We start from the raw sequence: 11878 nt of genomic DNA on the forward strand, positions 1-11878 counted from the left end.
ATCAGTATGAACACATAGATTTTTTTTTTCTTTTTTGAGGCGGAGTCTCACTCTGTTGCCCAGGCTGGAGTGCAGTGGCACAATCTCGGCTCATTGCAACCTCCACCTCCCAGGTTCAAGCGATTCTCCTGCCTCAGCCTTACAGGTAGCTGGAACTACAGTCATGCACCACCACACCTGGCTAATTTTTGTGTTTTTAGTAGAGACGGGATTTCACCATGTTGGCCAGGATGGTCTCGATCTCTTGATCTCAGGTGATTGCCCACCTTGGCTTCCCAAAGTGCCTGGATTACAGGCGAGAGCCACTGCGCCCAGCTGATTTTTTTTTTTTTTTTTTAATATGTTGGGTTATACTTCAGTACTGCTCTTTTATTTTGTCCCAGCTTTGGCCATTGGGAGCTCTTTCACTTGGGTGTTGTATCTCTTTGACATACTCCCATTGTTGTATGTGTGTACATGAACTTTTACTTCCTGGCATTACAAGATGCTTTGTGCTCATTTTGTTTATTTCCTGTCCTAGTTTTAGAAGCAGCCATTTTTCCAAGGAGCGTTGGTTCCTTTCATTGGAGAATTTTATTAGAAACCAAGATCTGGGTGCTAAGTATGTTTGTTTCCCCTGGGATGATATTGCTTCTAGGCCCTCTGACAAACACAAGGAGATATGTTAGTATATATGTTAGTATGTGTGTTCATACTAACCTGTATTACACATATCTGTAAATATTTCTATGTGTGACCATCGGTATCAATATTAAGCTAAACATGAATTTATATTGATGTCTTCAATTCAAATCCATTACCAGATAGATTATTTTATCTTCCTCCCCTGTATAGCCGTAACCTCCTCCTTCAACAGTGAGAAACTTGGCTTCCATGATCAGTCATCCATTTACTTACTTGTTCAGTTTCAGTATACAGGTATAGTGATTTCAGAGTTGTTAACCTGTGCCACTGTGGAAAACAACTTTATCAACTAGGGTAGAGTGCCTGTCTTTCTTTAGTCTTACGTATTCCACTCATTTCCAAAGGTCAGCACCTTATTCTTCCATCCCCTGTGATGAGGTGGTTTCATACATTCAGAATACAATTAAACGCTTTGTCACAGTCTGAGTGCCAATCTAGGATTCCCCCATTCCCTAAATAATTTTTTGAAAATTTGCATGTTGAGGTTTATTCTTTTTTCTGTGAAGTTCTATGGATATTAACATGTGATTATCTTATGTTCACCATTACTACTCTAAAAAGTCTGTGCTTCACATATCCAGCTCTCCCCCACTGTAAACCACTGGCAATCGTTGGTGTTTTGCTGTCTGTAGTTTTACCTTTTCTAGAATGTTATATAATTAGAATAATGTAGTATGTAAATTCTTTCACTTAGCAGTATACATTAAGATTCACTCGTGTTTTTGTGGCTTGATAGCTCATTTCTTTATATCACTGAATAATATTCCATTGGATAGATGTGTGATGGTTTGTTTATCCAGATACCTAATTGCTTCCAGTTTTTGGCAGTTACGTTTATATGCATTCACATCCAAGTTATTGTATGAATGTAAATTTTCAAATCAGATGGGTAAATACCTAGGAGCATGATTGCTGGATTATATGGTAGTATTAAGTTTTGTAAGAGACCACCTAATAGTCTTCCAAAGCGACTATACCATTTTACATTCCCACTGGCAATAATAAGATTTTCTCTTGTTTGGCGTCCTCAGTGACATTCTAGTAGATGTGAAGTGAATATCTCATTATTTTAATCTACAGTTCCCTGAAGACCAATGATGTTCAGCATTTTTCATATTCTTATTTTCCATTCTTATATCTTCTTTGCTGAGATGTCCATTCAGAACTTTTGCAAATTTTAAAATTGGATTGTTTTCTTTCTTCTTTTCCTTTCCTTTCACTTTTTGCCTTTTCTCTCCTTTCCTTTCCTTTCTCCTTTCCTTTCTCTTCTTCTTTCCTTTCTCCTCTTCTCTCCTCTTTCTCCTCTCCTCTCTCCCTTCCCCTCTCCCTTCCCCTCTCCTTTGCCCTTTCTTTTCGCCTCCCCTCCTTTTCCCTCCCTTCTTTTTGACAGGGTCTGACTCTGTTTCCCAGGCTGGAGTGCAGTGGCACAGTCATACCTCACTGTAACCTTGAACTCCTGGGCTCAAACTATCTTCCCATCTCAGCCTCTCAAGTAGCTAGAACTATAGGCGTGCACCCCCACACCCAGCTAATTTTTAATTTTTTTTCTTAGAGATGAGGTTTCTCTATGTTGCCCAGGCTGCTCTTCAACATCTGGCCTCAATAGAACTTCCCACCTCAGCTTCTTGAAGTGCTGGAATTACAGGTGTGAGCCACCGTGCCTGGCCTTGGATTATCTTCTTGCCAAATTTTAAGAGTTCTTTTTAGATTTTTAGATACAAGTCCTTTATCAGATACGTGTTTTGCAAATATTCCAGTCTGTGACTTGTCTTCTTATTCTCTTAACAGTATCTCTTGCAGAGTGGAAGTTTTACATTTTAGTAAGATCCAATTTACCAGTTTTTTTCTTTGATGGATCATGGTACTTGTGTTGTATTTAAAAACTGCTCACCAAACCCAAGGTTATGTAGATTTTCTCCTATGCTTTCTTGAAGAAATTTTACAATTTTGCATGTTAAGTTTAAGTTACCCACTTTGAATATGTTTTTATATAAGGTGTAATGTCTGTGTCTAGGTTCATATTTTTCATAGGGATGTCCAGTTTTTTCAGCACCTGTTATTGAAAAGACTGTCTATTCTCCATTGAATTGCCTTTGCTCCTTTGTCAAAGATAAGTTGACTACATTTGTGTGGGTTTATTTTTGGGGCCTTTTTTTTTTTTTTTTTTTTTGATACAGGGTCTCACTATGTTGCCCAGGCTACAGTGCAGTGATGCAATCATGGCTCACTGCAGCCTCAACCTCCCTGGTTTCAGCTGATTCTCCCCTCAGCCTCCCGAGTAGCTGGGACTACAGGTGCATGGCACCATGCCCAGCTTATTTTTTATGTTTTGTGGAGACAGAGTTTCTCCATGTTGCCCTGGCTAGTCTTGAACTCCTGGGCTCAGACAGTCTGCCTGCCTCTGCCTCCCAAGTGCTGGGATTACAGCGTGAGCCACCATGCCTGGCCATTTTTGGGGTCTCTTCTTTTTTATTGATCTATGTGTCTGTTCTTTTGCCAATACCAAATTGCCCTGATTATTAGAACCTTCTTGTACATCTTAAAATTAGATAGTGTGAGTCCTCCAACTTTGTTGTTCTTCAATATCATGTTAGCTAGTCTAGATTTTTTGTCTTTTCTTTTTTTCTTTTTATTTTTAGTAGAGACAGGGTTTCACCATGTTGGCCAGGCTGGTCTCGAACTCTTGACCTCATGATCCACCCGCCTCGGCCTCCCAAAGTGCTGGGATTACAGACTTGAGCCACCACGCCCGGCCAATTCTTTGTCTTTTCATATAAACTTCAGGAGTAGTTTCTTGAGGCCTACAAAATAGCTTGCTAGGATTTTAGTTGGGATTGCACAAGAATCTAGAGATAGAGTTGGGAAGAATCCATATCTTTGTTTTTGTTTGTTTATTTTTTTGAGACAGAGTCTCTCTCTGTCACCTAGGCTGGAGTGCAGTGGTATGATCTTGGCTCACTGCAACCTCTACCTCCTGGGTTCAAGTGATTCTCCTGCCTCAGCTGCTGAGTAGCTGGGGTTAATAGGCACACTCCACCATGTCTGGCTAATTTTTGTATTTTTAATAGAGACAGGGTTTCACCATGTTGGTCAGGCTGGTCTTGAACTCCTGACCTCGTGGTCTGCCCACCTTAGCCCCGCAAAGTGCTGAGTGCTGGGATTACAGGTGTGAGCCACTGTTCCCAGCCTTTTTTTTTTTTTTTTAATTTTATTTTATTTTTGAGATGGAGTCTAGCTCTGTCGCCCAGGCTGAAGTGCAGTGGCACAATCTCAGTTCACTGCAACTTCTGCCTCCCAGGTTCCAGTGATTCTTTTGTCTCAGCCTCCTGAGTAAGTGGGCACAGGTGGGCACCACCATGCCCAGCTAATTTTTGTATTTTTGGTAGAAATGGAATTTCACCATGTTGGCCACGCTGGTCTCTAACTCCTGACCTCAAGTGATCCACCCACCTTGGCCTCCCAAAGTGCTGGGATTAGAGACGTGAGCCACTGCACCTGGCCTGTATCTTAATACTGAGTTTTCCTATCCATGAACGTGGAATATGTCCCATTTTATTTAGTGGTTTTTGTTGTTGTTGTTGTTTTTTTGTTGTTTTTTTTTTGAGACAAAGTCTCGCTCTTGTACCCCAGGCTGGAGTGTAATGGTGTGATCTCGGCTCACTGCAACCTCCGCCTCCCTGGTTCAAGCGATTCTTCTGCCTCAGTCTCCCAAGTAGCTGGGATTACAGGCGCCCGTGACCATGCCCGGCTAATTTTTGTATTTTTAGTAGAGACAGCGTTTCACCGTGTTGGCCAGGCTGGTCTTGAACTCCTGATTTCAGGTGATCTGCCCACCTCGGCCTCCCAAAGTGGCTGGGATTATAGGCGTGAGCCACTGCGCCTAGCCTTATTTAGTTTTTCTTTTCTTTCTTTCTTTTTTTTTTAATCAGTGTTTTATACTTTTGCACATATAGATCCTGTATATATTTTGTTAGATTTATAACCTAAGCATTTCGTTGTTGCTTTTTTTTTCTTTTTTCTTTTTTTTTTTTTTTTCCACTCTGTTGCCCAGGCTGGAGTGCACTTGTGAGATCTCTGCTCACTGCAGCCTCGACCTCCTGGGCTCAAGTAATCATCCCACTTCTGCCTCCCAGGTAGCTGGGACTACAGGTATGCACCACCATGCCTGGCTAATTTTTTTGTATTTGCAGAGATGAGGTTTCACTATGTTGCTCAGGCTGGTCTTAAACTCCTGGGCTCAAGGGATCTGCCTGCCTCGGCTTCCCAAAGTGCTAGGATTACAAGTGTGCACCACTGTGCCTGGCCAGTATTTCACTGTTTAAAGGTGCTCTTATAATGGTATTTTAAAGTCCAACTTCCAGTTGTTCATTCAAATGCAAGTGACTTTTGTGTACTGACCTTATATCCTGCAACCTTACTATACTCAGGACATTTTTGGGGTCAATTTTTGGGTATTTTCTACATAGAGAATTATGTAACTGCAAATTGCAAATAGAGACCATTTTATGTATTCTTTTCCAAACAGTATACTCTTGTTTTCTTTCCTCATCTTATTGCACTAGCTAGGGCTTTCCGTATTATATTGAGTAGGAGTGATGAGAGAAGATATCCTTTCCTTGAACCCAATCTTTGAGGGAAGGCAGTTTCTTATTAAGTATGCTATTAATTGTAGGTATTTTATAGATATTCTTTATCAAATTGAAGAAGTTTCCCTCTACTCATAGTTTGCTAAGAGTTTTTCTCATGAATGGATATTTTTGTTTGTTTGTTTGTTTGTTTTGTTTTGTGTTTTTTTGAGACAGTCTCGCTTTGTCTCCCTGGCTGGAGTGTAGTGGCGTGATCTCGGGTAACTGCAACCTCTGCCTTCTGGGTTCAAGCGATTCTCCTGCCTCAGCCTTCCAAGTAGCTGGGATTACAGGTGCACACCACCACGCCAGGCTAATTTTTGTATTTTTAGTAGAGATAGGGTTTCACCATGTTGGCCAGGCTGGTCTAGAACTCCTGACCTTGTGATCTGCCCGTCTCAGCCTCCCACGGTGCTGGGATTACAGGTGTGAGCCACCGCATCCAGCTTGGATATTGTTTTTATTTGCATCAATTTATGTGATTATATATGTCTTCTTTAGTTTGTTAATATGGTAGATTACATAGATTAATTTTCAAATGTTGCACCAGCCTTGCATACCTGGATAAATTATATTGGTCATGATATATAATTTTTTTATACATTGTTGGATTCAATTTGGCACCATTTTCTTGAGCATTTTTATATCTGTGTTCATGGGCAGTATTGGTCTGTAGTTTCCCTTTTTTGCAGTGTCTTTATCTGGTTTTGATATTAGGGTAATGCTGGTCTTATAGTATAAGTTAGAAGTGTTCCCTCTACTTCTTTTTTCTGGAAGAGATTATAGAGAATTGCTATTATTTTTTCCTTAAATGTTTGGCAGAATTCACCAGTTGGTCCATCTGAATCTGGTGATTTATTTTTATGGAAAATTATTAATTATTGATTTAACTTTTAAAATAGATGTAGGGGTTTTAGGTTATCTGTTTCTCCTTGGATGACTTTTGGCGGTTTGTATCATTTGAGAAATTGGTTCATTTCATCTAAATTACCAAATTTGTGGGCAGAGTTGTTAATAATATTCCTTTATTATCCTTTTTGTATCCATGGCATCAGTAGTGATGACTCCTCCTTTATTTCTGAAATTGATCATTTGTTTCTCTCTTAATTAACTGGCTTTATCAATTTTATTCGTCTTTTAAAGTAATGAGTTTTTTGTTTTACTGGTTTTCTCTATTTATTGTTTTCCTGTTTTAAATTTATTTCTGCTCTAATTTTTATTTTCCTACTTGTTTTAGGCCAAAATTGTTTTTGTTTTACTAGTTTCCCAAGGTGGAAGCTTATTTACTTTAGATTTTTTTTCTTTTACTTTTACTTTTTTTTTTGAAATGAAGTGTCACTCTTGTTGCCCAGGCTGTAGTGCAATGGCCGGATCTCGGCTCACTGCAACCTCCACCTCCCAGGTTCAAGTGATTCTCCTGCCTCAGCCTGCCTAGTAGCTGAGATTACAGGTGCCTGTCAGCATGCCCAGCTAATTTTTGTATTTTTTAGTAGAGACGGGGTTTCACCACGTTAGCCACGCCGGTCTCAAACTCCTGACCTCAGGTGATCCACCCACCTTGGCCTCCCAAATTCTTTTTCAATATATGCATTTTTAGTGCTGTCACTGTCCCTTAAGCAGTGCTTTCACTGCAGCTCACAAGCCTTGCTTGAATTTTAAGATTTCTGCAATCAAGTTCCATGATCTCTTTTGGTTCTCTGTATAGTTCTTATTTATGGCTTCGTGTTCCTGTTTCATGGTTCATTGCTTTTTTGTCTCTGAGAATATTAGCTTCTTTGAAGTTTTTTTTTTTTTTTTTGAGACAGAGTCTCGCTCTGTCACCCAGGCTGGAGTGCGGTGGCCGGATCTCAGCTCACTGCAAGCTCCACCTCCCAGGTTTACGCCATTCTCCTGCCTCAGCCTCCCGAGTAGCTGGGACTACAGGCGCCCGCCACCTTGCCCGGCTAGTTTTTTGTATTTTTTAGTAGACAAGGTTTCACCGTGTTAGCCAGGATGGTCTTGATCTCCTGACCTCATGATCCGCCCATCTCGGCCTCCTAAAGTGCTGGGATTACAGGCTTGAGCCACCGTGCCCAGCCAGCTTCTTTGAAGTTTTATTATGCCTCCTGCATTGTGTCTTCCTCCAAATTCCTTTTTTTTTTTTTTTTGAGACAAGATCTCGCTCTGTTGCCCAATCTGGGGTGCAGTGGTGTCATCTTGGTTCACTGCAACCTCTGTCTCCCGGGTTCAAGTGATTCTCCTGCCTCAGTTACCAAAGTAGCTGGGATTACAGGCATGCGTCACTATGCCCAGCTAATTTTTGTACTTTTAGTAGAAACAGGGTTTCACCATGTTGGCCAGGCTGGTCTTGAACTCCTAACCTCAAGCAGTTCACCTGCCTTGGCCTCCCAAAGTGTTGGGATTACAGGCATGAGCCACCACGTCTGGTCTCCGAATTCCTTTTGTTTGTTTGGTGTCTGTTTATTTTGTGCACTCTTCTGTGTGTATGGTATAACCACACTTTAAAAATTGAAACAAAAGCCGGGCGCGGTGGCTCAAGCCTGTAATCCCAGCACTTTGGGAGGCCGAGGCGGGTGGATCACGAGGTCAGGAGATCGAGACCATCCTGGCTAACATGGTGAAACCCCGTCTCTACTAAAAATACAAAAAACTAGCCGGGCGTGGTGCTGGGCGCCTGTAGTCCCAGCTACTCGGAGGCTGAGGCAGGAGAATGGCCTGAACCTGGGAGGCGGAGCTTGCAGTGAGCCGAGATCGCGCCACTGCACTCCCGCCTGGGTGACACAGCGCGAGACTCCGTCTCAAAAAAAAAAAAAAAAAAAAAAAAAATTGAAACAAAAAAAGGTAACATGCTTTATTGAATTAAGATGCCATACCAGTGTTATTGAAAATTCTTCTGAAGTGTACCTGTTAGTTTTAAGTTTGTTGCCAGCATAATTATTGTTCATTTGAAAGTGACCTTTTCTCTCTGGTTATTCTATCTTTGGGGTTTAGTAGTTTTACAGTAGTGTGTCTAAATGTGGATTTCTCTTTGTATTGTTTGGTGTAATTTGACCTGTATCTGTTGAGTTGACTTTTTCATCAATTCTGGAAAAACTCCCAGCATTATCTTTTCACATATAGTTGTTCCATGCTGTCTTTTCTCCTCATAGTACTCCATTCTCATTTTGTCATCAATACCTTTTAACCTAGTTTTTATATTTTTCTCTTCCTCGTCCCTCTAGGCATTATTTTAGGTAATTTCTTCAGATAGGTCTTTGATGTCATTCAGTTCTCTCTTAAGCTCTGCCTAATTTTCAAGCCCATTTTTAAAGTATCTCTTTTTTGTTTATTTATTTATTTTTTCTGGACCTCAGATGTCCTTAGTTGATGGCACACGATCATAATTAGTTCTTGTAAAGCCCTGTCATTCATTTGTTGTCTTTTACCCCCATTTCCTATTCCTAGTTCCCATGCCAGGTAGCCAAACAGATGTGTTTAATAATGTATATTCTTTTGTGTGTATTTATTATTACAAATTTATTTAGTTTTATTATATTTTTAAAAAGTAACAGTTTGCAACGGATTGGAAGTGTAAGAAAAATACTTACCATAGGCAGTTTGAGGAATGTTGCTGTACGGTGTTTCACCTTCCAGATTAGCTTAGCTGATTGCTTTCTTTTTATGTCATTTAACTTGTTCCTTATGCTTGAATTTCCTGTAAACAAGCAATTAGTTTGATTATATTCTAATTCAATTTTTTTAGGCAGTAATATTTTTTAGGTGATACTGTTCTTCCACATTTATTGATGGTGAAATTGATTGTTGGGTTTGGATGTGTTGACTTGATCCCACCGTTGTAAAATTCCCCATAAATCTTTTCCTCTAGCCTTTAAACATCCATTTATAGCCATTGCCTAGTCTATTTATTGCATTAGGGATTATGAAGAGATGAATTAAAAATTTTTAATATCCTTTTGCATTTATTCACTGGAATTCTTATCTAAAGAACTTTTCATCAGTAATTATTTTGTTATAAGGTATATTTTGTAAATAAAGGGCAGGATAAATTCTTTCTTTAGTGACAAAGCTTTATTGAAATATAACAGAGAAGGCTTAATCACATCATATACCATGCTCGTGAATTGGAAATTTCAATATTATTAAGGACAGTGTTCCCCAGATTGATATACATATATATATTTTTAAATTAAATTAAATTTAAAGTTCCGGGATACATGTGCAGGATGTGCAGATTTGTTACATAGGTAAACATGTGCTATGGTGGTTTTTTGCACCTGTCAACCCATCACCTAGATATTAAGCCCCACATGCATTAGCTATTTATCCTGACACTTTCCCTTCACCACCCCCCACCCCAAAAGGCCCCAGTGTGTCTGGTTCCCCTCCCTGTGTCCACGTGTACTCATTGTTCAGCTCCCACTTATTTTAAGTGACAACATGAGGTGTTTGGTTTTCTGTTCTTGCATTAGTTTGCTGAGAATAATGGCTTCTGGCCTCATCTGTGTACCTGCAAAGGACATGATATTGTTCATTTTTACGGCTGCATAGTATTCCATGGTGTTATATGCACCACATTTTCTTTATCCAGTCTATCATTGATGGGCATTTGGGTTGATTCCGTGTCTTTGCTATTGAGAACATACACATGCATGAATCTTTATAGCAGAATGATTTATATTCCTTTGGGTATATACCAGTAATTGGAATTTGCTGTGACAAATGATCTGCCTGATTCTAGATCTTTGAGGAATCGCTACACTGTCTTTGTGTTGAAGTGTTCCTGTGTCTCCACAGCCTCTCCAGCATCTGTTGTTTCTTGACTTTTTAATGATTGCCCTTCTGACTGGCCTGAGATGGTATCTCATTGTGGTTTTAATTTGCATTTCTCTAATGATCAGTGATGTTGAGCCTTTTTATGTTCGTTGGCCACATAAATGTCTTCTTTTGAAAAGTGCCTGTTCATGTCCTTGGGTAGGATAAATTCTTGATTTTTTTCCCTTAATTGATCAATTTTTAGAGTAATTGGTTAGTGCCCTGCTACCCCTCCAGTGAGTGGTATGTTTTGTTTTTGTCTTTAGTATTATTTTATCTTTTTTTTTTCAAATCTATTTGATTTATGTTTAGTCCTTTGCAGTCTTCATTCATTTGATGCTCACTTGTCCCATTTAAGCCGGTGCCCTTCAACTTGACTTTTGTCCTTTTGATATTATCCTATTACTTATTGACAGATTCCTGTGAGGTTTCTCAGGCTTATTTGGTGTAGTTTCTGTTCCAGACCAGAGGTTTGCCTACTTTTTTCATCTTTTCATCAAACTAACTTTTAGTTTTCTTGTGCAACTCTCTTGTACGCTTGTTTTTTTTTGTTTAATTTTTGCTCTTAGTTTACTAGTTTTTAGTCTTCTTTTATCAGGAGCAGTGTCTCATGCCTGTAATCCCAGCACTTTGGGAGGCTGAGACGGGCGGATGACTTGAGGTCATCGAGACAGCCTGGCCAAAATGGTGAAACCCTACTCTTCTAAAAAAAAAAACAAAACCGAAGTTAACTGAGCCTGGTTGCGCACACCTATAGTCCCAGCTACTCTGGAGGCTGAGGCAGGAGAATCGCTTGAACCTGGGGGATGGAGGTTGCAGTAAGCCGAGATAGCACTACTGCATTCCAGCCTGGGTGACAGAGCGAGACTCCATCTCAAAAAAAAAAAAGTTCAAGTCTCTAAGTATCTCTTGAAGTACCACTTTTACCGAATCCCAGAGTTTTTATGTGCATGTTTTTATGTGTTTGTAGTTTCATATGTTGTATTTATAAGTAGTTTTAGCTTTCCATTTTGAATTCTTCTTTGACCCATGAGTTATTTAGGTAAGTGTTTAAAAATTTACAATAGTTTATATATGCAAATATTATGTTGTTAGAGTTGGTTTTCATGTCATTTTTACATATACAGGGGCAGTTTCCCCAACTAAATTGTATATTCCTTAAAGCAGCACTCTTAAATTTTATTTCTGTGTTAATTTCTTGACTGTTTTTCCTGGCATGGAATACATGGCATAATATTTATGTTACAGAATTAAATGAAATATTATTATACTTTTTATTTTTTAGGCATACAAGAATTAAATTCTGAATAAGTCTACAGGTAGGATGGACAGTTATTTTAAAGCAGCTGTCAGTGACTTGGACAAACTCCTTGATGATTTTGAACAGAACCCAGGTTTGTTGATTTTCCATTTTTGCCACTAATGGGATTTTAAAATATCTGTAATTATCTCAGGTATATAGTAATATTAGCAAAATTTTCTTTCAATTTTGGTCACATTGTTATCTTCTGCAAAAAGTTCATTTATTTCATAATAAGATGTTAGTTGATTCTTAGACTGAATGGGACCCATAGCCAGAAACAGAAGTAAGGAACCTAGAAGGTTTTTTTCTAGATGCAAATTAGCTATAAGAAAGTCCTCTCCCTTCTCTTCTCCCCTCCCCTCCCCTCTCCTCTCCTCTCCTCTTTTTTGAGACAAAGTCTCACTCCATCACCCAGGCTGGAGTGCAGTGGTGTGATCATAGCTCACTACAATCT

At 39.4% G+C, this 11878-nt stretch overlaps 1 protein-coding gene across 1 annotated transcript in view; it reads left to right on the top strand.

Annotated features, from left to right (window-relative positions):
- Positions 1 to 11878, top strand: part of ZFYVE16 (zinc finger FYVE-type containing 16) — a 64846-nt gene that overhangs the window by 8437 nt on the left and 44531 nt on the right. The window contains exon 2 of the mRNA XM_025388972.1: positions 11407 to 11515. Within this exon, the coding sequence (XP_025244757.1) occupies positions 11446 to 11515 (70 nt within the window). The 5' untranslated portion in view covers positions 11407 to 11445. The remainder of the gene's footprint in view (positions 1 to 11406; positions 11516 to 11878) is intronic.

Source organism: Theropithecus gelada, chromosome 6 (genome assembly GCF_003255815.1).
Source record: "Theropithecus gelada isolate Dixy chromosome 6, Tgel_1.0, whole genome shotgun sequence".
Classification (NCBI taxonomy): Eukaryota; Metazoa; Chordata; class Mammalia; order Primates; family Cercopithecidae; genus Theropithecus; species Theropithecus gelada.